The 27,891-nt window shown below is 36.3% G+C and overlaps 3 protein-coding genes across 4 annotated transcripts; 1 reads left to right on the forward strand and 2 right to left on the reverse strand.

Moving 5' to 3' along the window:
- The first annotated feature begins 407 nt into the window (after positions 1-407).
- Positions 408-5,190, forward strand: ramp2 (receptor (G protein-coupled) activity modifying protein 2). The gene is made up of 6 exons (XM_038278281.1): positions 408-534; positions 983-1,054; positions 1,128-1,157; positions 4,160-4,189; positions 4,337-4,511; positions 4,604-5,190. Exons 1-6 carry the CDS (start codon positions 450-452, stop codon positions 4,851-4,853), a joined length of 642 nt encoding a protein of 213 aa, XP_038134209.1. The 5' UTR covers positions 408-449; the 3' UTR covers positions 4,854-5,190.
- A 9,731-nt stretch (positions 5,191-14,921) lies between these two features.
- Positions 14,922-17,927, reverse strand: apnl (actinoporin-like protein). 2 transcript variants are annotated; one of them, XM_038278282.1, is made up of 3 exons: positions 17,776-17,927; positions 16,529-16,650; positions 14,922-15,755 (listed from the first exon to the last, which is right to left on the reverse strand). In XM_038278282.1, the coding sequence occupies exons 2-3, from the start codon at positions 16,630-16,632 to the stop codon at positions 15,299-15,301; spliced, it is 561 nt and encodes a 186-aa protein (XP_038134210.1). In that variant the 5' UTR covers positions 16,633-16,650; positions 17,776-17,927; the 3' UTR covers positions 14,922-15,298. The 2 variants fall into 2 exon arrangements, with proteins under 2 accessions (XP_038134210.1, XP_038134211.1); XM_038278283.1 differs by having other exon boundaries at positions 16,529-16,653; positions 17,776-17,923.
- Positions 17,928-18,443: 516 nt separating this feature from the next.
- LOC119778871 (bryoporin) lies at positions 18,444-20,820 on the reverse strand. Its single transcript, XM_038278284.1, is given in 4 exon segments — positions 18,444-18,789; positions 18,792-19,153; positions 20,187-20,295; positions 20,612-20,820. Coding segments are annotated over 3 exon segments (531 nt in total). The 5' UTR covers positions 20,291-20,295; positions 20,612-20,820; the 3' UTR covers positions 18,444-18,724.
- Between the last annotated feature and the right edge of the window lie 7,071 nt (positions 20,821-27,891).

Genomic DNA, 27,891 nt, shown 5'->3' on the forward strand with positions numbered 1-27,891 from the left:
ACTTTAAACCTTGAGATTGACAGGACTTCATCCATCTCCAGGCATCTAGTCCCTGTATTTAGCTTTAAAAGTCTTATTTTGGATGTTTTTTTTGTTTTGTTTTTTTACCTGGGATTACAATAAATATAGCACAACCGTTTTTATTTTTGTAAATCCCAGACATAATTAAACTTAAAATATTATCTTTTCCAATGTTATCAGGGGAACAGAGAAAAACAGACTAAAAAGGAGAGAAAAAATATGGATGGAAACTTCACACTTTCAAAATTCCTGAATCAAAATCAAAAGAGAAAAAGTGATGATTGTGTGGAGAATAACAGCTGTAACATTACCAGAAACTTTTCGCCCCAAGCGGTGAAACCACCCATACTTCCTGTTGTTTCTCTTTTTTTTTTTTTAGCTTTCCTGTTTTAAAGGTTGAGATATGTAATCCCTACCCACCACTGAGGATGAACAGAGCATTCTTCAGCAGTATGACCGTCACCAGGTTTTCTCTTGTGTTTTCTGTCTGTTTAGTGACTCTTCTTGTTTGGGGTAGGTGACATTTTTTAATCATCCATATCTTTATTACTGTGCAGCTGTCCTTTTTTTGTTCTAAGATTAATTTTTGATCAGGGACACTTAAAAAATTCAGTTGCTGACGCATTTAGAAAGAAGCTAAAGAAATGTTAAGTGAATAAACCATCAGTATTTATTTCTTAGTTTAGTAAGGTTTATGCTAAATATGTCTAAATGTCCTTGAGATGACTGTATTAGGACTTCCTTAAAGAAGTGGGAGACAAAAGGAGGATGCACTGGCTCCCCACTGCTTGAACCTTGCTATTTCCTTCGTCCACAGCATTTTCTCACATGTTGGAAAAAGGTCTAAACAATATGTTGATGAAAAATTGATTCAGCAACTCTTTAATTCAACAGTTAGAGTTTCAATTTTAAGATGACTACATTGCTTTGCTGTGCTGAATTTTGCATTTCCTTGATGCAGGATGTACTACAGGGATTTGTCTGGTTAATGACAATGTAACCGCACAACCAGTTACGACAGCAACAACCACAGGTATAGATTTGCAAAAAAAGCCTCCCAAATGAATAGCATTACATTTTTTTACTCAACAAATCTCTTTTAACAGGTTATAATGCAACGCAAAGAATGGATAGAGGTAAGAGTTACTTTTCTTTTAGCTGTTTGCTGTGTATCTGTATAGCCCTAATGAATTTAAATGTGTTGGAAAAGAATTTGATATATATATATATTTAAGATGGTTATAAACTTTAGGATTTTCTGCCGTATAGGAACCAGAGCCCCAGATAATCTCACTATCACCATTTTGTTTAACTGTCTGTAAGATGTTTACAAAAAAGTCTATCTTACTTCTTAACCAAATGTAAATTGAAGCAGTGTCTTCTTGCAATGTCTCTTCTTTCATTTCTTTAGCCTGGTGCATAATATGTTAACTTTTGAGACCATTTAGCCTATTTCACTTTCAGAGACTTCTATAGAGGCTTCTTTAGGCCCGACAGGAATCAAGCCGGGGTTATAAAAATTAAATCAGCAATTTTCTACTTTTCCTTTGTTTTTTTCTCATATTTTTTTATTATGTTTTTTATGTTATGTAATGTTAAGTATTTAATCTAGTTTGACCATTTGAAAATATTTAATTTTTGACAAACAGAAGACATGTTAAAAGGGTAAAACCTTTGTTTTTGTCCATTTTCTTTACTTAAGTAAAACTATGCTACCTAATCATAGTTTTACTCAAATAAGAGTAAAAATGTATTTGGTAAAAAGGCAACTCAAGTACTGAGAACTGATCTACTTAATAGCCATGAACATAGTAACTGATTTATTATTTTATGAGTTATAGAATGTACAAAAATCAAAAGTTTCACTCAACCTGTAAAAAAAAAATGGCAGACACAACAGATGGAAAATAACATTTATCCAATAAGCACACAAAAATAAGAAAATGTGCCTCTAAATGTTGCATTTGCTTGTTTTGGCAAAGTGAAGTTACTCACAATGGATGGAGTCGCCAGAAGTTTACTCAAGTAAGAGAAATAATACTTAATATATAAACTCAAGTAAAAGTAAAATGTAAATGTAACTATTTATTACCCACCTGTACTTATTCTTACCTATTACCTGAAGAATATAATGAAATGAAAAAAATATGCAAAAAATCTTTTTCCCTTTCATTGAAGCACTCTATCTTTAACATTCTTAAATATGAAATATAAAGATTTTAAAGAAATGAGCTGGAATGCAACAACATGAAATAGATGTAATATGTTATATAGTTTCAGACGGTGAGTGTGGAAATGTTTTTTGTGGGGACTTGCTTTGGATTCATTCTTAGAAATTATTAGTTTGGCCTGGAACAAACAGAACCCAGAAAACAGATCTCCCAGACTTTGTTTTCTGTAGGGACATCTCCTGGTGTGTTTTGTCAAAAGGATCCAAGATAAACTCCTGAGGAGGTCTCCAACAGAGGGGTCACCAGCAGTAGACGTGAGGCCCATAAAGGCTTCAGGGTTAGGGGTTAAATGAAACCTCATTACACCCCCCCTCGCCAACTCCCCCCCCACCCCCAACTGGATCGACTTCCTGACTTTGTTCGTCATTCACCCCATGCAACGTCAGAGATCAACGCATGAACTCGAAATTGTGAAACAACTGGAACTTGGAGCAGAGCCCCTTTCACTGTTCCTCATCCTGTGCCTTACTGTTTTTTTTCTTTCCCCAACTGTCCCTCCACCCCTTTCTCCTGCCAACACTCCCGACTGCGGGCTCCTCCTCAGCTGAACAGACACATTTCCTGATGTCATTAGTAAATCAAAATGCAGCTCAGCCAGCAGATGTTGCATGAGGTTGAACACGTAGATTTTGTAACATAAATGTAAGGCGGGAAAAAACATAGTTCTTTTGTTAAATTAAGGACCACCTACCTGTGTGTGTGTGTGGTCTTGTTTTACCTACAATGTGAGGGAAATATTTTACATATGTATTTTTACATATAGGGACATTCAACTGGTGCCTATATGGTAAATTTCTGTTCTTTGAGTTGGGGTTAGGTTTAGGACTAATGTGTGAATTCAGTTTAGGTTAGGATTAGGTACATCTTGGTAACAGTTAGGGTTAGGGTAAGGGTCTGGGTTAGGCCATATAAAATGAATGCAAGTCAATGAAATGTTCCCATATGTCATGAAAAGAAAGCTGTGTGTGTGTGTGTGTGTGTGTGTGTGTGAGTTGTCATCTCTATTCAGCTGATGCTTTTATTGCGATAAAAAAACGTAACAAAAAAACACCAGTTTCATTTAAAGGCCTTTTTAGACATGTGGTAATTTCTGAATAACACCTTATGTCACATTAACCTAAATATGAAATCAAGGCTGTCTGCACAGCACACCCTGCAGAGTCATGATTAAATCCACTCCAAAACGCTGAGTCCTAAATGTTTACTTATGTTTCCTATTTGGCAGAGGCAGCCCAAAAGGCAAATAAATCACATGCTGTGCGCTGGCCAGGCCTTTTTCGACTGTGAGAAACTGAGACTAAAAAGCAGAACAAGAGTTAAAGAGTAAAGGGTTTTCAGATGTGAGTCCAGCCCCAGCTTGGGTGTGCTCCTTTTATTTGTGAGAATAGAGAGGACAATCTTTTCTGCCTCCACCCCTTTAAAAAAAAGGAAGAAAAACCTAAAAAAAACAAAAAAAACAACAAGAAACCGTGTGTTGGAGAGGGGAAGAGCTGCTGCCAAGGCACAGGGCCATCAGACAGATCTTCGAAGAACATCTGCTAACCGCGGGTAACATTGTTTGGACATCTGGTAACCGAAGATAACCCTGTTGCGTTTCCTGTTATGCCTCGCTGTACACAGTTTGAGAGCTTCATCATTTGGGAAAAAGGCACCTTTATTCATTTTTTTCTGACATGAAGGGATCTGTTGGTTTCATTGGGATATTCCTGTCCTTTTTCTCTGGTGAGTGTGTGGTCTGGTCTCCCTTCCACAGCTGCAATTGTCTGACTAAAAGTAGCTTTAGAAGAATTTCTGTGCTAAAACTGATAAGAGTCACAAAGAGTGAATGGCAGTTTATCCTCTCTGCATAAAGGATGGTGAAAGTAAATTATTTAATCATTAATGCTTTTTTTTAATCTCTTATCTAGAGGTCTCTGAGGGGGGCCAACTATCATTCGGTAGGTGATATAATTTTTACAATGCAAATGTGAAATTATAATTTAGAAATGCAATATTTCAGGTAAATAAGTCATTATATTACTCACTTCTTGTATTCTCTTTAAATATTTTTTCCCCTTTTCTGTATTTAATTCCAAATGGTGCAGATTGTGCAACAAAGTACTATGAATGCGACGTATATTGCAGCTTCTGTCAGGATAATTTTGGAAACCCAACAATGGATTGTCTTTCTCTTTTATATGAGCATTGTTTGATAATGTTCAAAAATGAGATGAGCTCACTAAACACTACTGACTGGTGCGTTTGGAATAAAGTGAGCAGGTAATCTTACTTCCAAGTCACTAATTTTTTCATTCAAGATGTTGCAATTTCTTTGCTGATATCATGTCTTTTCCAATCCATCCTTGTTTCAGCTTTTACAGCAACTTCAGCCATTGCAGTGAGTCCATGGCTGAGTGTCTCCTAATCCCATGGCCAAATTCACTGGTCGAAAGGTTTTTCGTCAAAATCCATTCAAAGTTTTTCAAAGACTGCCCCACAGAGGAGTTCAGTGACCCACCACCTGCCGTAATGTTCGCCCTGGTGATTACTCCCATCTGCCTGATACCTGTTATGGTCAGCCTGGTGGTGCTCAAGACCAAAAATGGAGATGGCAACTCCTGATTGCACACTAAATATACAATACCTTTTATAATCTCTTTTTTCCATTCTGAAAACTACGTTATCTTGCCAAGATTGCTGCTAGGTCTTCTTCTCTCAAACAATCCCACAATCATCTCAGTTTCTCTGAACTTAATGGAGTTCAAACTATGTCTGGCAAGTTATAAACTTCTGCGCTAATGAAATGATCATTGTACTGTGGAGTAACAAGTTGTCATTTACTGTATTTAGACTTAATAAGGAAGGTTTAAACTTTTCAATGTGTGATGAGTTGTTATCAGCTGTGTGTGCCTTACCTGTGGTGAACAATGATCAGAGCTCCTCTATAAGAAACAAGTATTTGGACCATAAAAAAAAAATTGATTTTTTTTTAATCTTGAAACAAATCCTGTCTTTAAAATGTACAACATCTCATTAGAAGTATTTAGATTTTATTTTAACTGAAAAATCTATCAGTATTTACATTTAAAACAGTACTGCTCTGTATTTTCGAAAAACAGCATTTGCAAAGAAACACATATTAGAAAAAGACATAACTGGTCTTCTTATATTTTTTGTGATACTAGCAGTTTTAAGATTAAAGAGATATATTTTTCTATACTGGTTCCACTTAGCCTGAGGTTTAGCAAGAAATTCTGAACGTTCTTTACACTAAAGAAACTTTTTTATCTCTACCTTTTTAAAACACTGACTGCTCCCACTTTCTCTAAAGAACCGCTTTTTAGCTTCCCCAAACCTAAAAAAATTATTTCAAAATTATGCTTCTTTAAAAAATCAAATTAGTGGCCAAGTTGTTTTCTATTAGTTCTAAAAAAACTGGATTATTGGAGTTCCAGCACAGAAATGCAACAAAAAAGCTGCAGTATGTCAGAATCTCTGTGTAGCTTCCAGTTCATTTTACATAGTTGCATATATACAGTGAAAAAATATGTATTTATAAACAAGAAGATTAAATACAATTTTAATTCAAAAATACTTTATTAATCCCAAAGGTAAATTAAGTCATTAATAATATGTCATGTCAATTATATGTCAGGTTATGCTCCATTAAAGTTTAAATGTGAAAAAAATTGGAGGAAATATACCATTATCACCTCATATTACTGCAACTGGTTAATTGTAGAACATTTAGCGAAATGGCAGGGGTTTTGCAACTCTTCTATAATGTGCTGTCATCCCCCAGATCCAGCCTCCGAAACAAATGGGACGCAGCAAGAATACTGCATCAACCAAAACCAGCAATTCCTTCTGGAAAACAAACTTAATATATAGCAGAAACAATATATTCAGTGTTACTGATGATGACAAAAGCTTCAGAGCTTGCCAGTTTAAAAATAAAGTTATAAATAAAGTAATAAATTATAGTTTTAATGACTTTCCTTAGCATTACCTGTAAAGATTTTTTCTTTTTGTTAAATTATAAAGAATAATTTTGAGCTGTTAAAACTGAACTCTGTTATCCCCCTAGTTTGATCTATGCTTGATGTAAAAGTGTGTTGGGAGAACCTGAAACTGATAACTGTTGTATAGATCAATTGGACGGAGATTAGGGGTAGTAGGTTAAAAGTTAAAAGGAGTGACAGCTAAGATAAATCTCCAGTTTATAGTTTTCTTTCAACAATAAGAACTTTGCCTTCGTATTAGAATCATAGAGAAAAAAACTTAATATTTATCCAGACTCAGACAAAACTCTTTCATTGTTTGTGCAGATAAGTTCTATACACTGAGCGATGACAAAAAGATAAAGTTAAGTTTCTTTGCTTGCAACATGAAAGCGTGAGTATGGGATTACTTGTGCATGACAGTAAAGCCACATTAAGTGCTTTCAGATTTAGAAATAAATAGATATTTCGAAGCTTTATTTTATCTTTGTTGTTGATCAAAGGGATGTACTTTTGGTCTGAAAGTCTACATTCATTCTGTTCTCATACCATGTACTGCACAGATGTCTGTATGCTTTTTTGTCTTGTAAACTATTAAATCTACATTTTTGTATTTTACAGTTTCTAGTTGTTTACTTATTGTGCTGCAAATTAAATGATGAGGAAAGGTGTAACGTTTATGTACAGTACAGTAAGAGACATTCTGGGTCCAAGTCATGCTTTTAAGAACATCCTCATAGGATTGCTGCATCATTCTGTAGAAAGTTTTCTGTCAACTTTGTCTGTGTTTGACAAACCACCACATATGGCCACATTCCCCTCACAGGTAGTGTTTCATGATAGCTTCAGTAAGCAGTATATCATGCCGCAATTTCTGTACTGTGTGAACCCTGATGTATGTAAGGAAGCCATGACAGCAGACATGTGTCACAATCATCTGGCACACAAACACCCTACACAACTACAAAACTGTGGGCCTCTGTTTTATTTAATGTGTGTGTTCTGGTGTGGGTGGGCTGGGTTGTGTGGGAACATGTGCTTAGTGACCTGTGTTCCTGTCTAGATATGGGGTCATCCTCTCCAACAGACTCCACCCCCCTGATCTCATCCAGCTTCGTGTCCCTCCCTATTGTTTCAGCGAACCACCTTCAAACTTTATTATATACAATAAGATGCGGAAGTCTACATTTTCTTAAGGTATATATCAACCTTTTATCACAAGACAGCATCTGCATGGTTTTTATACATTAGCCAACAAAACCAAGATGGATTATAAAACTCTAGAGCTGTAAAACTTTGCCCTCTTGTGGCGTTATGCAAAATATATAAGTATGAGATCAATTTACAGTCATTAGTACAAACTTTATGAAACATTGGAACCTATCTCATATTTTTCACAATAATTTTCCATTTTACAATATAAAGTAATTTGCTCCCTGCAAAAGTAAACATTTTAGAAGAGCCATTTGTTCTGAAGGTCATATTATATAATAAAAAAAAGTAATAATTTAAGTATATTTATTTAATAGGAAAAGTGCCAAATTAGGAAGAAATGGATACTATCAAATGAATGTTGCTGGTATTTTAAAATTCATTATTTAATTTGTATAAGTTGGTTCTGAGAGTCTTAAAGCTTTTAGTTAATGATATATTGGTGTGTAGATATAATGTGAGATAGAGGCCCATTTCTATTTGCCATTTAAAATGAAAGATGGACAAATATTCAATTTAAGAAATTCTGATTTTGCGAGACTTAGTCAAGAAATAATCATAGGAAATGTATTGCCTAAAAATTTTACATACTGTATCCATTTGGCAAAGCAACAAGTAAAAGGTTAAAAAAATAACTGTAAAAAATAATGACTGATAAACCCAAGTTTATATAACATTAAAGAAGATGGTAAATAAAAATTAAAAAGAAGCAAAAATTAGATTTGCTGCAAAAAGGTTTTTACTGTCTCCTCAACATAAATTAGACATCTTGGTGATGCTAAACGGCTATCTTTTAAACATAGAAAAGTTGTGCTTGTCATGGTTTGGTATAGGCAGGAATCAGATAGATAAAACTTATTGAGTACAATTTAAGAATTTGCAAAAGTGAATCTGGTCCAATGGCAATCAGAACAGAAAAGGAGGAGAGAATCTGCTGAGTGGGGAAATCCAGGTAACAGGAAGGGGGGGATGAATGGATCTTACTTGGATGAGGTTTTAAGGTCTGCCAGGGAGAAGGTGAGTTGTATTGCAAGGAATGTTGCAAGGTTTTTTTTTTTTTGGTCTATAGGAGGCAAATATTCTTGAGGGTAATTAGCATACAGTCAATGGCACAGTTTTATAGTGTAACCAGAGGAGCAGAGACCAGTCCTGGGAATGTAGGCCAGATATCAGAGGAGGTTCTTTGAACAAAGGACATAAGTTCATTGGGGAACATTAACATAGTGAACTGGAATGCAGAAGGTTAAGTATAAAGAAACAAAAATTACTGGAGTGAATGTAGGAAATGGAGAGGCTCAGGTTTTAATTTGTGTTTGGCTCAACAAGATGCACAGAAATGGGCTCAGGAGACTTAACGTTACCAGTGATGGTTAACACTCAGGCGATGAGTGACTGGCTTTCTGCTCCTTTTATGCTGCTGGAAAAATGAGATTGATGAGCTGATGAGTTGCATGTGTGGAAAGGTGAAGTAGGAGATGGAGTGTTCAACCCAGCAGCCAGCCTCCAGGAGGCCTTCTGCTGGACTCCTCAGAACTGAACCAGGCAAAGCACAGAAGAAAAAGTCAACTCCATTTCCTGAATGTGTGGTCTCCCAAACGCTATCAAGAAAATCACATTTTTATCTTCTGGGTTCAAATGAAGGTTTTTATGTAGGACATGAGCTCCTGTGTACATAAACAATAAGCTAAGACTGCACTCTAAAAACAACTTTAAAATAAAAATAATTTAATTTAAGTATTTTATATTTAAATATCATTTGTGTTTTAAAGGGGCACTAGGAAACAAATCGGGATTTTGGTTAACAAAAATCAAGTATTGCTTTAATAAATACATGTTCTGTGAAAGTCAAAAGAACATCACATCAAAAATAAAAGCGTTCTCACAGCTTAGAATTAGAAGTTTATAAATATGAGGGAGTGGTGCATCCAATGGAAGATGCCTTTTTGTGTTGCCATGTTTGATGAGCGTAGCCGATAAGGGGCAGGCTTGTCAGCCTGCTGTGTTTTACCTGCATCTGTAAACATGTAGTGGCAGAGGAGTTTGAAACAAACAAAAACAACTGTATATTATTGTACCTTCCAGTTTCTGTTACAATGGAGGACCATCAGTGTTTTTTGCCAGTGAGAGGCAAAATAAAGAAAAAAAAAAAAAGATGTAGTAACCAGGAGAAAACGAGAGTTTATATCGGTGCAGCTTTAACCAGAGGAAACATTTTATGAGGGAGCGGGGCTTCAACACAGACCCAGAGGTTGGAGGCTTTCTGCATCTGCAGAAGTTTATCTTCTGTCATGTTAGAACTACTGTAGGGCAGTGTAGTTCAGCAACTAAAATGTTCCATGTTTTCAATCTTTTTGTTGTTGTTGTTGATATGTAAAGGGTGGTTAGGCTCTGTCTTGCCCTGGTAGAGACTCCTTTTTTGTTATTCTACACTGGATGAGCTCCATGGCAACAGTTATCAGCTGCTAATATTGCTCACAGGAGTCAAAGTCAGGCTTATTTTTTCACAGAGATGCTTCATGTGTTTCTTAATTTATTTTAGCTGATTTGATGAGGATGACGGAGTTTGATGTGTCCCTTCCATTTATAAAGAGTAGATTGTGGCTTCTGTTGTAGGTGTCACGCGACTGACAGGGAGGCACTAGGCTGTTATTTGTAAATTATCTAATTCACCACTAAATGGAGATAAATCTCTGACACTATCCATTTAATACAAAGACAAGAAAAAAATCTTCTTTAATGAGTTTTTTTATTCTTTATTCTTTTGCACAAAAATTTTAACATTTTAAGTATTGCTTTTTTTTGCAATTGTTATTTGCTATTGTTTAAAAAAAAACAAAAAAACTTAAAAATCAGCTATTCCTCTGGATGAGGCATCCCCAAAGTCAATTTAGAGGTTTCCCTGCTCAGCACAGCTGATTTACATTGATAGTTGATTAACAGGCTTTTGCTGAACTGCAATCATCAGAATTAGCTGTGCTAAAGCAGCGAAACCTCTAAAACCTGCAGGACAGCGGCCCTCGAGGACCGACTTTTGGGAAGCCTGCAGTCTGGACACTGCTTAAATACATCTTTCATCATAGGGTAATGGGAATTTAAAAGGGGCCCATATCAAATTATTGCCTCTATAATCTAATGGGCTGGTTGTTGAAAAGGTTATACAATACTTTTTCAAATCATTTTTTTCAAGGAACTGTTGGATTAGCTACACTTTCTTCACATGTCAGGTAGAGTACATTTTAAAAACTGCACCTTCTGAAATGATTTAGTGAACTTGACATAGGTAATTAGTTTTTCTGTTGGGTATGTGAGCCAGGCAGCTGGCTTTTGCTGTGTTGGAGCTGACTCTTCAGCTGGCTGACATCACTTTGGCAGCGGATGATTGTACGTTCAAGTAGGTTTGACATCAAAACTGCCGCCCATCAGTCAGAATAAACCGAAAGAAATGCAGAACAGGGACAGCCTTTTTTCACTGCCAGCTGGAAATTTGAGTGAAGTGGTTCAAAAAGATTCCTTAGTTCTCCAAAGATGATGAAAAAAAGAAGGGAGAAGGCCAACCTAAAGGTCAACTGCACTGATAGGAAAAAAAAAGAACACACCAAAACTGTCACAGACATGAAAGCAATGAGCCTTTATTCAAAATTTGAATTTCTAAATAGTTCATTCATCTGCACAGCTCAAATTCCCACTGTTAGGCTGAGGTCTGGACTTTAACTTGACCAATATAGCACATCAGTTATTTTCTTTATCAGAGATGAGGGCCGAGATATACTGCTGTGGCCCCCGCTTCTAGAACTCTCTACCATTTTTACTTAGAAACACTGACTCACTTCTCCATCTCAAATCAAAACTCATCTGTTTAAAATTGCCCATTCTCTTTGACATTAATCTCCCTGTCCCAGCCTTTGTATTTTTTGTATTTTAAAATGGAGCCTATGCGGAAGTTCAACTGAATAAATGATTACTTACCCTTACCTGCCTCCGTCACAAGCCAATCAGTTCTGAACCACACCTCCTTGAAAGCCCAATCAGCATCCTTTGCTCATCTTAAAAGGTCGCCAAATCCACATCTCAGTCTGCTACCCAAAGCCTTGGCAGTGGTTGCACCATATCTGACTTTGACTCAGATGACCCCGATTCAACCCAACTCCAGCCCCTTCTCCAGCTTCATCAGAGTATCATTCTTCCCGGACTCTTGCTTCGCTTCCTGTTTCATCTCAACCGGTCCGGCAGAAGACTGCCATGTTGAGCCTGGTTCTTCCAGAGGTTTCCTCCCAAAGGAGGTTTTTTCCTCTCAACTGTCGCTCCATGCTTGCTCATCATGGACAGGTTCTCTCAACCTGTGTTATCCAAGCTGGACTCTCATCTTCCAGGTCCCAGAGTGAAGCACTACAGTAGTACCAGCTCATGCAGTCCACTGGATGTCTCCATTCAGCTCAAGCACATCCAGCAGTCATGTACTGACCAACCTCATCTATCTTCACTCCAGCAGCAGTTTCAGGCCTGGGGGGAAGCATCCCTACCATTACTCCTGTTTATGCATATCAAAGCAAAATAAATTCAGCGCTAATGTTTCCTGCCGAAGTCTGAGCACCAAAGACTAAAGTACTTGTACCAATAAAGTTGCAATTGTATTTCTTTTGTGTGAGTTTATTCTGTGTTTTGACTTTGTTTCTCCTATTGTGTTTTTAACTTCTGTACTGTGACCTTGAGTGTCCAGAAAGGGGCCTTTAAATGTATTATTATTAATATTAATATTATTATTATTATTATTATTATATGACTTTGATGGTGAATTTGTGGAGCAACATTAATCAAAGTTTTAACATGAGTATCTTTGGAGCAGATACACCTATTTGATGTACAAATTTCTTGTAATTCCCTTCAGTAAACAAACGACAATTCAGATCGCCATCATTAGGTTTTATTTCCTTGATTTAGAAAAGAATAAGGACTTAAAAGGACAGAGAAATGTCTCTGTTTCTGTAGGAGGGAGGTTGGACTGGTTTATTTCACAGCTGAATATGTGTTAGTGGGGAGGCAGTATTATGGAAAGCAACAGAGTGCAACTCTCAAAAGTGCAAAACATGTTTCATTAACAACCCAGAACTGAGGAGAAAGTGTTAAAGTGATAAACAAAACACTAATATGTCCTCTCATAAGCTATGACTGCTAAGTTATCAAGAAGAGCAATTGTATCTGCAGCACAAGACATAATTTGAAAAAAAAAAAGACAAAAAAAAAAAAAAAAGGCCGGATAATATGATAAAGAAAAAGAAGTCTAGTGAGAATTATCTGAGAAAGACAAAATATACCAAAATGTCATGCTTTTACTTTAGGAATAGAAAACAGCTGCACAAAACATCTTATCCAATAAACATGTAGATCAATACGCCCCAAAATTAGAGCTGCAGGGGATCCAAATCTGTTATCCAAATATTTAAAGGATTTCAAGCTCAGAAAACAATGAACATTTTTTAAAGTTATTTCTGATGTTAGATGATACTCATCTGTGTTACTCTGCATGCTGAGAAATTTCAAAATAACAAGCTAACCTGGTGAGTCGATGTCAATATCCAGCCAGGAAAAACACAACTTCTGGCTCTTGCACTTTAGCTGAAGATATCGTGAAATAGATCCTGCATGTGTTTAGAAAAAAAGCAGTACAGTTTGGTGAAACCCCAGTTTAGCCTGAAACTTTTTTGGGTTCTGTAGCAAAGCAACTGATGAAACCTGAAGTCTGAAACTGATGGGAATGCTGCCAACTCTCTGTTCCAGGCTGTCACCCATCAGGTCAGGTCAACTATCACAGAGAAGCAGATCCTACTGGGTGTCACTACATGTTTGGAGTTGGTGGCAGCTGAAGAAGACAGAGTTACAAAGTACTCGGTGAAACCAAAAAGAAAAAAACAAAAAAAACAAAACTCAAACTTTTAACAGAAAAATATCTGACTTTACTTTGTTATACTCCTGAAATGTATGTATTTCATTATTATTTATTCTTGCTCATGTATTCGCATTAACTTTTTCTGTAATGATTTTCTGTAATGTGGCTTTAAAAATATTTTGTTTCATAACAGGCCTCTAGATGGCAGCGTTTGAGAGCATTTTGTACAATGCACAACCAGACTCTAGCTTTAAAGGTTTTATTTTTTCTCTTTTAAGACCTAAAAAAACTGCTTAATGTATTTCTGCATGCAAGATTTAAGCTCTGCAGTCTACCCTGAACCATCAGGTCATGGAAACTTGTCACTTTTCATATTTCTTACACACTCAGTTGAGATTACTTTTGTGTAGTACATGCTAGTAACAGTTGATATATATATATATATATATATATATATATATATATATATATATATATATATATATATATATATATATATATATATATATATATATATATTTTTTTTTTTTTTTTTTTTTTTTTTTTTTTTTTTTTTTTCTTCTTTTTTTTTCTTTCCTTGTTCAGGATTTTTTTCACGCAGGTGTCTTCTTTCTGTTTAATTCAATACAGAAGATATGCTATTTGCATCATTTATCATTTTACACCTGCACTTTCCTAATACCTTTTCAAACCTCCTTTTCTTTTGAAAGTAAACTGCACCTGTTTTGGTAGACAAATATATTTTTTTGGTTATCTATATAGAATAAAGTACTTTCTTAAATGTTTCAATTCTGAATTTGGATCATCTAATCCTGCTCTGCTTTCACAACTATTCATTTCAACATTTAAATCGCATAATGCACATTCAAATGCATTCATTATATCTATATGTGCATGTGCAGGTGTAAAGAAAACTGAACTACTTAATAGACAATTTGAGCATAGATGCAGGAGCAGTTGTTGGATACACAAAGAAAAGTTTAAAAGCTAAAATATGTGTCAATATCTTTACTAAGTTAATCAGAAAATGCCTTGAGGGTTGAGTCTAAACAAGCTCAATATCTGCTTCTATGTCATATTTGCTTTTATGCAAATGAAACAGCACAGACCAAAACCTTTGATCTGTGTACCTATGAGCAGGCAGCTGTCAATGCCTCAAAAAGCCTTATGTTGATGATAGGAAACTAAAACCAGAATGACAGCATTAAGATTTGCTGAAACATGATATCTGCAGTTCAGCCTCCTGCTTCATATCTTTGTGAATCTACACGTTAATGGTGGACTTTAGAATAAAGGTGTTTTTCCATGTTAACTGCTAATAATTACACAACAGATTTTTTATAAATTAATTCAAGATTATACCGTGACCACCATAGTCAACAGTTTTAATCCAAACATTTTGTTGAAAGAAAAAAAAAATGTTTCAGTGCCTGTCCAAATCTCAGGGTCACCTCAAAGTAATCACGACATTGTAAAAAAAACGAAACACACATTGGATGGAAAGTGAATTGAAATTTTTTTTTTTCATTAAGTATTTCAATACCCTTTTTAAACCCTTTTAAACCCCAATCAGCACACAGAAGAGAAACACAATTAGCTTCGGCAAAAAGGTTTATTTTATTCCAGAAAGAATTATGTCAAGGTGAATTCAGACAGGTACTATCTGTGTTTCATTAAGCTATTGCCCTCATCCTTTAGGGAGTCATTCTATGATTTCCTTTTCTAGATAGGTTGGTTTTAAACTGGGTGGTATAGAAATACATAAAAACTTTTCCAATAAAGGGACATTCATTCTGGAAGGATTTAAAAACAGACAAAGTCTGATCTTAAGCAGAAATGTAATACCAGGACATACAGAACAAATTCAGCAACAACAGATCGGTTCCAGTACAGCTAATGCTGTCTTTATTTTAAGAAGTCTGCAAAAAAACAACACATTCTCTTAAAGGTTTCTGTAACTGTGAGGTGTTTTAATAAGATTGCTGCCCCATGGATGTGAAAAGCTTGTCCCATATCTCCACTTTCATGATGGAGTTACCCATGGGACACATGGTAGCTTTGATGTCAAGAAAATTACCGATATAATTGATTCCTGAGCCATTGGCTTCACCTCTGACAAAACCATGCTCAAGCTGTTTCTTCTCATAGTACATTTCTTTGAACAAAGCTTCATCACAGTTACGACCCTTTTTATAGATGCCCACCGCAAACCAGTTCTTGTACAGGTTGTAGTCCCAGGGAACGGAAAACATGATGGCCAGGGTCTCTATGTAGTCATTCTGGGACCTCTCGAAGAGATCGTAAGTCAGGACACCTACGCTGCCCGTTGCTTTTCCACGAGATTTGGTAAAGGTGCACACCTCCGTCTTTAGGGGGCGCACCGTCGGTTGAGGTGGGTTGAACACCTCTCCATTGTCAAGGTAGGCTCTAAACAGAGTGAAAGTAAGACAAACCAACTGTTAGCCTGCAATTTACATACAATGTATAAAAACATCTTACAATCCTTTAATTTTTTTTTTCTCACTGGTTACATTAGAATCAAAATAAAGCTTTGAATCAGGATCAGTTAGAATTACCATAGCTTTCTAGAAAGCTTTAATTTCAAAAGTCACACTTTTATCAAGATCTGACTTACATAAAGGCAAATCATTTCAAGGCCTCAATATTTATTGCTGGACATCATGAGAAAATAAGCAGTCATTCAAGTTATTAAGAAGAGGATTGTTGACTTTAGTAAGTCAGGTTCATATAATAAAATATGTAAACATAAGCAGCATGGGAAGTCTAAGAGATAAATGTGTGTTTATGCAAAATTGGCCTAATACTCCCAGAATAAGAGCAAAGCATGTAAAAATGTAAGTTTAAGCTTGTAAAATTGTGTTTTTATAAAATAACTTATTATTTTGTAGACATAGCTGGAACTTGTATAACACTTTATCAAATCTGAGGAACCCATTTATTCTACATTCAGTCATCACACACTGATGGTGGCAAGCTACATTGTAGCCACTGGTGCCCTGGGACACACTAAAAGAAGTGAGCCCCGAATTTCTGAACAAAAGAAATCATTTTTGCATTCTCAACTGACCCAAGCTGGTAAAGTCTGATATAATGTCTACTAGCAAGACTATGCATCATGTTATGCAGTATACATCTCGTGTGCAGACTGAAGAAATATGAAAGATCAACACATTTCTTACTTGGGACTGATAAAGCAGTAGTTATTGGTGTTGTTTGAGATTTCAATCGTCACGCTTCTCTTGCTGGTCACATCACCTGCCACAGCTTCAGCCGACTCTGTCATGCTGTAACAATGTTTGATCTGCTTGTAAAGCAAAAATTATTCAGATGTCATATACCTTAATCAGACAACATGAAAGGCATGGCTACTGGCGTTCATTCATTTTAGCTTACACATTGTTTTCAAATTTGCAGCATTCAAAGTGAAATACAACAAACTACAATTCACAGAATGATTAAATGATTGATATAATACTTGTAACTGAATACCACAGATAATTGCATTTTACATTTGCAGCCTCTTTTTAATTATGTTGAGATAACAGATGCTAGCATATTTGTCTTTGCTTTAAACATAGGGAGGAATTACACTGTAGTCTATGATAATCTTCAATAGTGGATGATCGATGATAGTCTTAAATCTTAATTTTAACTAATTTAAAGATTTGCCTAATTATGGTAAAGCTTGTTTGCTGAAATAAATCCAGCTTTTCTCTTTCTTGATGCTTGTATTACACCTTCTAACTCCCACCTCAAATTAACTTTAGAACTGACAATGAGGTTTAGAAGATTGAAATATAATTTAGTGTTTTTTTGTTAATCCATGTGTGATTTCCAGTTTAACTGATTGTTATCAACAACTTTTTAAATGGTAAACATTATAGTAAACAACTTTTTCAAGTTTCTTATTATCAAGTTTCCAAAACTTTGTCAGTTAAGTTTTAGTTATTTTAAAATACGCTTGGCCGCAGTTTGCAACAACAACAGTTTGCTAATTCTGATACATTTAGTTTGTTTAATAGGGCAAGTAAATAATTTATTGGCATAAATCAAACGGTTCCCAAACGGGACCTTTAGAAACTCAGAATCATATTTTTACAAGTCCATATCTGTTTTCTAAAAAACAATGCAGCCCGTAGTGAGAAACTCATCTCTATGTTTGATGAATCTTGTTAGCTACCCTTGTAAACTATATAAATATACAAGACCTTGGCTCTTCTGCTATACTTAATTTCATCTCTGACAACAGAGCATTAAAAAGGCACTTCACAGATACAGTTATGAACAATCATGAAATGGTTGCAGCAACAACAAGCTACAACAGTAATAATGATTGACGAAAAAAAGAAAATACCTATCAAACAATTGTTGAGTCAAAATTTCAATTAAAAATATAGTTTAAATTCAAATGAATTCAGAGACTTACCTACTAACAATGTCGAAGTATTACGAGAGTAAAATGGGAGAAGAGGGAAAAGACACACCTGACTGGGAGGTGCCCCCCCCCTTTCCAGGATGTTCCCCTCCCTTTTGAAACACAAGATTATTCAGACCCGACACACCCTGTTTCCACATACATGTTCTAGTTAGCTCAAGCCCACGGAAAAGGAATAAATATAAGTGTTGGTTAACCTTGTTTTTAATACCCACACCCTTAGTAGGATCTGTTTCTAACAATTCACCCTTGTTTTTTTTGATAACGGTACTTTCCTTGGTTTTGTTTTTTTTAGTACATTCACCTGACAGAAGCTGTTTAGGAACCTCATTCCTTTGTTATTTTTCTCCAGAAAAAAAAAGCCCATAATACAAGTCTAGGCATATATCTCTGGAGCCTCCTTTAACCTTATTCTTTCTACCACCACCGCTGCTGTTTTCCAAATTCTGCACAACTGAGCAAGATGAAGAGTTTCCCAGCCACTGAAAAACAGAGCTGTTATTGCACCAATTAAAAAAACATCTACGGCGACATTCCATCTGTTGCCACTCATTAAAACTAAATAGATCCAGATAAAAGATTAAATGATAATTACTGTTCATCAGTAATATTGCCGGCATACAAAGGGAGAACATACTCCACAAAAAGCAACATGAGCATTGGGTCTGAATGTTTTATTACCATATTTAAAGAATAGAGAGAGTACAGCTTACATGAGTCCAAGACATTAGCTAATGGGAAATCAATGAGCTGGCTGTCAGGTATTGATATCTCTCAGCAGACACAAAATATTGATGACAGCAAAATCAGTCTTCCTCTCTTGAATGCTTTTTTTTATATCAAGATGACAACAGTGATCACATCACCCAAGTTCTTTTTACTCTGAGGACACAAAAAAAACCAACAAAAATGGAAGGATAAAACCCAACTGGTCTGCACACTAACGCCCCATTTTATCATACAGCTCCACTTTAACAATGGCTTTGCCGACTGTAGACATTGTGGCTTTAAATCAACATATTGTGCTTTATATTCCAGACCACACCCGTTTGCGTCTGAGCGGGTGAAGTTGCTGAGATCTTTCCCATCATACATCTGGTCGAACAGATGTTTGTCGCAGGCCCGGGAATGCTCGACCACACCCACAGCCAGCCGGTTCTTGTAAATGTTGAAGTCGAAAGGCACAGAGAACATGATGGCCATGCGCTCAGAGCAAACCCGACTCTGCATGTGGAACAAGTCATAAGTCAGGAGGCCGACTGCACCAGTGGCGGTGTTGTCATCCTTTGTGAAGGAGCACACTTCCGTCTTTTGGGCTCGAACTGTGGGTTGGGGTGGATGGTAAGAAAAGCCACTTGACATGTAAACCCTATAAAAGAGAGCAAATAACTAATTAGTGTTACTCAAATGTGAAAAAAGGGAAACAAAATAAGTTGCAAAGTTTCCTTAAGCGTGTTAAGGCTTCTTTTCAATAGTTGTGCAGTCTAGAGCGACACAGTGTACACTGATGGATGAAGTATGACTGGAAGTGTAAAACTATGGACTTCTAAGCAAAAGTGCCTCCACCTGCACACAATGTGCAATGAGGCAGAGTGTGTCAGCGCATGATAGATAGATGGATGTTCTCAGCAATGTAATGTCACATGTGAAAATCACCCATCCAAAATATGGCCTGTCCTGACAAACTTAGACAAATGCAGAAACATGACTCACATGGCGAAGGAGTTAGGGTGCATTCCTGTGCTGTTGCTTTTCACTCGTTTACACCTTTACAGATTTTAACCCTCGATGATCATAAATAAAACAGATAATCTAGGGGGTTTAACTATGATTCTCTCAGTTAAATATGACCGGGTGTGAACACGTAAAAAAAACAAAAGTAAAAATTCAATTTTTGGATTTGAAAAGCTGGTAGAAACACACCAAAAAACCCACTGCTGTAACTGCAGTTAAAATGGATTCTGCCAAGTTGTGACGCTTTACAGATGCTTCTGTGAAATATTCTTTAAAACAATAGTTTATTTTCCTTTCTAATTACTATTATACACTTGACTATCAAATAGCCATAATGCTATATACCACCATTTTAGGTGGCATGCGTTAAGTTGAAGGGGTGTGTGCAGATGTGCGGTGAGTCAACTTTTTCTGTCTGGCTGTTCTTGCTGCAAGTATAAACATGTATTTTAAAGCAAAGAAGATAATAAAGTGTGGTAGCTTCATAATCACTGAAATAGAGTTTTGAAATATTATAACATTGCCATAAAAGAGACATATAACATCATACTGTAGTGCTACAAGATCTATAGAAATGTTCTTAATTTCTCTCATTTGGGTTTGACCTCAAAAATATTTTTAATGTATTCATCCTTGTTTTAAGTTTGTTGATGCAACTGCAGACTTACTTGGGGTTAATGAGACAGAAGCTACCACTAACATTGGTTATCTCTATGGTGCAGTTTCTGTTGGTGGTCAGAGTGGCAGCCACAGCCTCTGCTGTTTCAGGCATCTTGACTGCAAAACAAATAGGAAAGCTCAGTGATATAAATTTTTCAACATAAAAATAGTTTTCATTTACTGCATGTAGCAAGAAACAAATGTGTAGGATTACCATTAATTTACACAGAGACGTTATAAAGCATTTAGGTTAATAGCCAGATGACAAAACACCAACATAAAAAAGTGAGAAAAGCAAAGGTTAAACATCACAATAACAAAAGAGAACACTTCCATAGTGAACGAAAACATTTTTCATTGCAAAAAATAATAAATAAAATAAAGCATTATCAAGTGATATTTTCGTATTAGGGAGTGTGATTATCATATTTACCTATTTAACTTTTAGAGTTTCACACCGGCCTTGTGCCAGACAGCAGCGTCAAGTTCTTTTCCTCAGATCCTTGAGAGAGTGTCTCTTGTGTGACTACACCTCCACAGCGCTTGTTCAAACACAGGCGTGTCCTCACCATCAGCTATAGGAAAAATATACTCAAACGAAAGGCGCTATGCCCACATAGAAATCCACAAACACTAGTAATCACCAGCATCAAGGTTTTTTAATTAGGTGCATCACAAAACACAATTGTTTTCGACACTTATCATCAACCCCCCATGCCATAATGAGAGACACTGATAACAATATATTTTCTTCTCAAATAAATCATTAACTTTTAGCTCATGGTTTAATTTGTCATTTTTTGTATAATTTAAATGAGCTCAGCCACTTATTTACAAGCAAGTAAAGCCCTTAATATTCCATCTTGCTTTAAATCTAGCTACATTTTCCCGAGGTATAGATCAACTGGTTAGTCTGCTGCAGGTGAGGGCTTGCAACAGATTCCTGTGGGACTCTCCTAAAATCACTCACACATTTCAACACACCGTCTACATCTTAGTCTTAAATGCTTACTCTGCTCCCACAGGATTATGGAGCATACACAAGAAAAAAGTACACCCTTTTTTCCTGTTGCTTACAAAACTACTACTTTATGTAACAAGAACTGTGTGGTATCTAAAGTATATCTGAACATTTCCTGATAAGGAATAATCTGCAGGAAGTTTCTTTAAACAGCATTTCGGTTTTGTTTAAGACCTCTTTCACTCCAAAGCTGGAAGACACCAGATATCACCAAACATGCATGTGGAGAATTAGATTTGCACCACAGAATTTGTCAGTTAAAGTTTGAAGATAAAACTTCAGAAATAACAAACAGATAAATCTTCATATTGACACAGGTACCGTACTTACAATTTTAAGACTATATATGCATCACAGTTTAAGATTTGTTGCAATTGTCTTTCTCTCTAGCTTGTTAGAAGAACTAATCCCAGCATTAAGAAAAGTTCAATCTTAGTATTAATCTGCTGCATTGAGTCTGAATGTGCAAAAGGACCTTTACATACAGGAATGACTTCCTTGGTTTGACCTATCTTCTGCTGCCCCCCTCAGGCCAAATTTGAACTATTTCGGATAAATCATGTGCAATATCCCTCTGTTAATGATCAAAATGATCCTATAAGCACATAATCACAAGTGGTGGGTATAATGCCTCTTCATCTTCACTTATAGGGGTTAACAATGATCACCCTGTATTGTGCATGACCAGCCTTTTAAGAGCTCATCCTGGGCCAAATTACATCCTTATCAAAAAGGTCTGTTAAATTTAATCACACTCAGGTTATCTTTGTGAGAATAGTTAGAAAGAGGTAATTAAGAGGGCGACAAAAGGAAATAATATGAGTGCTCCCAATCAGCATGATGGTAGGACTTTTACAGTATTATGACAAAGATAAATGCATGCTGAGTGCAAAACCACATTTAATCACAGTGGCTGTAGCATCAGTAAATCAACCTTGTGCTGCTCAAGTCCATTACACACCTATTTTAGATAGCATTATACTCAATGTGTGTCTTTTTAATTCTACTGAAACTGAAAATTACTAGAGAGAATATTTTCTAAAGAATGCAGCTGTTTATCTCCAATCTAAGTTGAATCAATGTAAATGCATTTGAACCCATCACATCCATCAGTGCTTAATTACCCTTTTATTTTGTCAGTCCTGGTTTAATTGCAGTTATAGTAAATTGTCAATTGGGGTGGTATGGGGTATTGATGTTCTAAAAATACACTATATTGCCAAAAGTATTTGCTCACCTGCCTTGACTCACATATGAGCTTAAGTGACATCCCGTTCCTAATCCATAGGGTTCAATATGACGTCGGTCCACCCTTTGCAGCTAGAACAGCTTCAACTCTTCTGGGAAGGCTGTCCACAAGGTTTAGGAGTGTGTTTATGGGAATTTTTGACCATTCTTCCAGAAGCGCATTTGTGAGGTTGCACACTGATGTTGGACGAGAAGGCCTGGCTCTCAGTCTCCGCTCTAATTCATCCCAAAGGTGTTCTATCGGGTTGAGGTCAGGACTCTGTGCAGGCCAGTCAAGTTCATCCACACCAGACTCTGTCATCCATGTCTTTATGGACCTTGCTTTGTGCACTGGTGCACAGTCATGTTGGAAGAGGAAGGGGCCAGCTCCAAACTGTTCCCACAAAGTTGGGAGCATGGAATTGTCCAAAATGTCTTGGGATGCTGAAGCATTCAGAGTTCCTTTCACTGGAACTAAGGGGCCAAGCCCAGCTCCTGAAAAACAACCCCACACCATAATCCCCCCTCCAACAAACTTTACACTTGGCACAATGCAGTCAGACAAGTACCGTTCTCCTGGCAACCGCCAAACCCAGACCCGTCCATCAGATTGCCAGATGGAGAAGCGCGATTCGTCACTCCAGAGAACGCGTCTCCACTGCTCTAGAGTCCAGTGGCGGCGTGCTTTACACCACCGCATCCGACGCTTTGCATTGCACTTGGTGATGTATGGCTTGGATGCAGCTGCTCGACCATGGAAACCCATTCCATGAAGCTCTCTGCGCACTGTTCTTGAGCTAATCTGAAGGCCACATGAAGTTTGGAGGTCTGTAGTGATTGACTCTGCAGAAAGTTGGCGACCTCTTCGCACTATGCGCGTCAGCATCCGCTGACCCCGCTCCGTCAGTTTACGTGGCCTACCACTTCGTGGCTGAGTTGCTGTCGTTCCCAAACACTTCCATTTTCTTATAATACAGCTGACAGTTGACTGTGGAATATTTAGGAGCGAGGAAATTTCACGACTGGATTTGTTGCACAGGTGGCATCCTATCACAGTTCCACGCTGGAATTCACTGAGCTCCTGAGAGCGACCCATTCTTTCACAAATGTTTGTAAAAACAGTCTGCATGCCTAGGTGCTTGAATTTATACACCTGTGGCCATGGAAGTGATTGGAACACCTGATTCCAATAATTTGGATGGGTGAGCAAATACTTTTGGCAATATAGTGTATATGGCCCCTCGAATAAAACTGCAAAAGAAGTAGAAGAAAATGTTTTTTTTAAACATTAACATTGTTTTGTTTACTTTGTTTTAAAAATATGCATAAAACATAAAGTTATGATGATAAAAAATGCAAACTAAATGTTTAACAAAAAATATCCTAATATGCCCAGAAAGCTGATCATATTTTTATTACAACAGGACCCTACTTTTTTGAGACTTGTTATAGAGCTCTAACTAATCAGTGTTTTTGCTGAAGCAAAAAAATCAACCAAAACGGTGCCATCATTGCAAATAGTCAAGTAAAGCCAAATCCATTTTTTTTAAATAAGTGTAATTTGCCTTGTTTTGAACATATGTGACAGAACTTCTCAATGGAATAAAATAGTTTATGCCTTAAATAAGAAGACCTCTCTATTACCTTATGCACAATAATCTATTAATACACTATTAATAGATATACTTGATTACCTGCACAAATTAAAGGGACAGCATGGGAGATTTTGATTGCATTAGATTTCCTTTTCCAGTAGGAAAAGGAAATCTAATGCAATCCTGCCCACACTGCCAACAGAACCAGAGCTGATTCATTGAACCCAGGTGCCTGATTGGCCTGCAAACCTGCCTGACTTCAGCCTCTACAGAATTTATTGGGTGTTGTCAAGATGACGATGAGACACTACTGACCTAAGAGGCTTCCGTTAAAGCAACCTGGTGTTTTATTACATCTCTGCAGTGCCACAGGCTGATCACCCCTACTCCAGGTCACAATGATGCAGTACATCATATGCTAAAGGATATCCAACCAAGTAGTGAGTGTTTAGGAATAATCAGACTTTTCAGAAACCTGAAATTTCTGTTTATCAATATCCTTTAATTGATCTAATCTGATATTTTCATGTCAACGAGGTTTGGGCTTTTAATCGTCTATAAGTCATAATCACCAAATATCAAAATAGGTCACTCTATGTTTAATGAATGTATATTATTTTAGTTTTCCATTCAAAAACAAGTAAACGTTTTTTAACCTTTTTTACAATTTTCCAAATGATGCTGCCACCTGTGGCAAAAACAAAGAAGTGCAGCGCTCTTTAGCTCATAGGTCGCGTTCGTACTTGACAAGTTTTTTTTTCATTTACTTATTTTCACCCTACCTGGAATTGCTATTGCTATTACTGAGTTCAGCTGGATGCTGGTCGCTTCTTGATATCCACTTAATCCATATACAGATTTGATTGTTTGTTAGCTAGGACCCATTTAGAATTGGACAAGCTTAACGTAAATACCGCCGAACAATGCAGGAACCAAGTCCTTACAGGGAAAAAAGGCTGCAGGCTGACAGAGGGATCCTCGCTGAATTACTGAGGCATCAGTCTGATCATCAAATGATGTTTCAGTCATAAAGGTTCAAATAAAAAGGCTATTGTAAAGATATTTTTCAGTAAATTCAAAAAGATTTCTTGTTTCTTATTGATTATTAAAATTTTTATTTGTAAAATCATTGCAGAGGTTTTGTAACCCTTCCACCTAATCTCTAAAGAATTAGAAAATGTTCATTTAAGATGGATTTGTTATCACATAGAAGTATGAATATGTTGGGTGCATATAACTTTTGTAGCATGTTTCGTGTCTGGATATATAAATCTTTAAGTTGCTACAGCAGTAATCAGATCCAATGAAATAGGCAAAACATATTTAATAACTTCACATTCATGAAAACAGAAAAACAAGACGGTGCACAATTTTTGTGATAGATATATTTCACACTGTTCTTTTTTCTTAAACAATTAAATGCATGCTAAAGTTAATATACCACAAAGTCTTTGAACAATCCCTGCACTTATTGCACAACTTCATAAACAAATTGTTGCAACATACTATATGTCATTTTTACCAGAGGTTGAAAAATTTGACCTATTTTAAGATAAGATAACAAATTTGGCTATCATAACACTCAAAGGCAAATGTCATCAAGTATTTTCCTGGATATTTTTTTTTTTTATATACCAGACTCTTTAGAGAATTTCCATTATCAGGCTCACAGATTTGCTTGGCATCCATCGCTTAATGTCTGGTTAAGTTATGACCTCTTCCCAGAACCATTCTTTCGTTTCCAAATGTGATGTCAACACTGTGGCGCTCTGGGATTGAGAACTGGCCACTTAGGAGGTGTGAAGACAAAAATCATTGTAAATTGCTCTACTGTGGTTGACTTTGACAGATGTGCCAGACTGGATTTATGAAACCTTTGCTATAAGCTACATCATGTAGCCTAATAACACTTTTTTTAAATCTAAAAGGTTTGCTAAATATTTTTTAAACTTTAGCAGATAAAGATATTCTTGTCCTGCAGTAAAAATACAAAACACCAAATGCAGCACAGTTTTGCTTGAGATACACACGGATGTTTCATTTCGAACCCCCCCTCCTTGCTCAGCAATGAAGCCACCTTCTTTGCAGCGCTAATGATGCATAACGTCAGTGACATTTCTGTCTCCAGAGAGAGCAATTTAGTTCTGTCGTAATCTCTTTATCTCTGCAGATATACCTGATGATAACTAGGTGTTTAATGTACAGCTTATTGCTGCATTTAAACCAATTATATCAAACAGTATTAACCTGAACCCTCAATCTTACATAGTTCACTTGTGAAATATTAAAACAAATGTCTTCCTCACTGCTCTCATCTAACTAGATTTTTTTTTTATTCAACTAAAGCTGGTCATAGTGCTCTCTCTCTAATATAACCCGAATACAAAAGTTTAGTTCCTACACGTCCATTTAAACAGCTACGAATCAAAGCTCTTTCATTTCCAAATGAAAAGGTCAAGTTATGCTGCTTTGTTTGTTCAGGTCAGAGAGGGACATAATACTCAGTCATAATAAAAATTTGCAATGTTGTGCACTTTATAGTGATAGTCCTGCCATGATAATCGATTCTTAATTGATAAATTATTTTTCCAATATCATTCTTAGAAGAAAAATGCCAGATGATAACATATTAATACTTTTTTATTGGCAATTTTTTCCCCCCAGACATAGTTCGACAACAATAAAATACCACTGCACAAAGCTGGATACCTTAGGTAAGAAGAATTTTTCCTCACAAGAGGTGACAAATCTAGCAAGAAATTCATGGATCCTCTTAAATCCATTTTTACTCTGACTCCTAGGTTCCAAACGTTAGTCACGTACAAAGTAGATCTACTTTTACTGATGGCATTCAGAAAAAAAGGCAAAAATTTGGGACGAAAAACCCCCGAAACACATTTCATCCATTACTCGATAGGTTTATAAGATATTAGCAAATAATTAAACTTCTTCTACAGTTTGATATGATTTCTTTGCGGCTTTAGAAAATAAATCATATCTTGTCATCATCTTCCTGTTTAATGTCAGTAAGTCATAGGAGTTTTTTCCATTAACTAAATTGCAAATTATAGAATATTTCATGACCTTATTTAAAGTCATTGAAGTGATAGGAGTTCTTTTAAACCACATGACCTCGCTCAAATGTTTGAATTTACTTCCATAAGCTTATCCAATGCTTTGCTGGAATGTTGGTCCATTCTACTCAGGTACAGTAGCTACACCATCATACCTTTTCAGGTCTAACAATTTTGTTAGACACTGAGATTTTTTAAGGGAAATAAAACGTTTTTTGCCCTTAAACCGGTTTGTGGTAGGCTTATGGTCATCTGTCCAAATGGAAGACACATTTCTGGTACGCTGGTTCCACCGCCAAGGACAAGGGCAGACTGCAGCGTGTCATCCGGTCTGCAGAGAAGGTGATTGGCTGCAATCTTCCATCTTCAATCTTCCTGTACACCTCCAGGACTCTGAGGAATGCAGGGAAGATTGTTGCTGATCCTTAACACCCCAGCCACAAACTATTTCAGACCAAAACCTCACACCACAAGACCAGTTTCTTCCCATCCACTGCCAGCCTTAAAAAAAGGCCCAGAGCCCCCTGCGGCTTTTGACACTGCCTCTCTCCCTCCACCGTTCAGGATCTACAAGCTATACCAACGTAGCATCTCCAGACCTTCCTGCGTTAGATTCTGTATATATGTATATATATATCTATATATATATATATATATATATCTATATATATATATCTATATCTATATCTATCTATCTATATATATATATATATATATATATATATATATATATATATATATATATATATATATATATATATATATATATATATATATATATATATATATATATATA

Source organism: Cyprinodon tularosa, unplaced genomic scaffold (assembly GCF_016077235.1).
Source record: "Cyprinodon tularosa strain WSP-4 unplaced genomic scaffold, ASM1607723v1 ctg14, whole genome shotgun sequence".
Classification (NCBI taxonomy): Eukaryota; Metazoa; Chordata; class Actinopteri; order Cyprinodontiformes; family Cyprinodontidae; genus Cyprinodon; species Cyprinodon tularosa.

Excerpts from the sequence above, each read along its gene's own strand:
- ramp2 (XM_038278281.1), top strand. The coding sequence starts at position 450 with ATGAACAGAGCATTCTTCAGCAGTATGACCGTCACCAGGTTTTCTCTT. Across the intron at positions 535-982 it reads AGTGACTCTTCTTGTTTGGG|GATGTACTACAGGGATTTGT; the intron begins GTAGGTGACATT and ends TCCTTGATGCAG. Across the intron at positions 4,190-4,336 it reads GGGGGGCCAACTATCATTCG|ATTGTGCAACAAAGTACTAT; the intron begins GTAGGTGATATA and ends CAAATGGTGCAG.
- apnl (XM_038278282.1), bottom strand. The coding sequence starts at position 16,632 with ATGACAGAGTCGGCTGAAGCTGTGGCAGGTGATGTGACCAGCAAGAGA. Across the intron at positions 15,756-16,528 it reads TACTGCTTTATCAGTCCCAA|AGCCTACCTTGACAATGGAG; the intron begins GTAAGAAATGTG and ends CACTCTGTTTAG.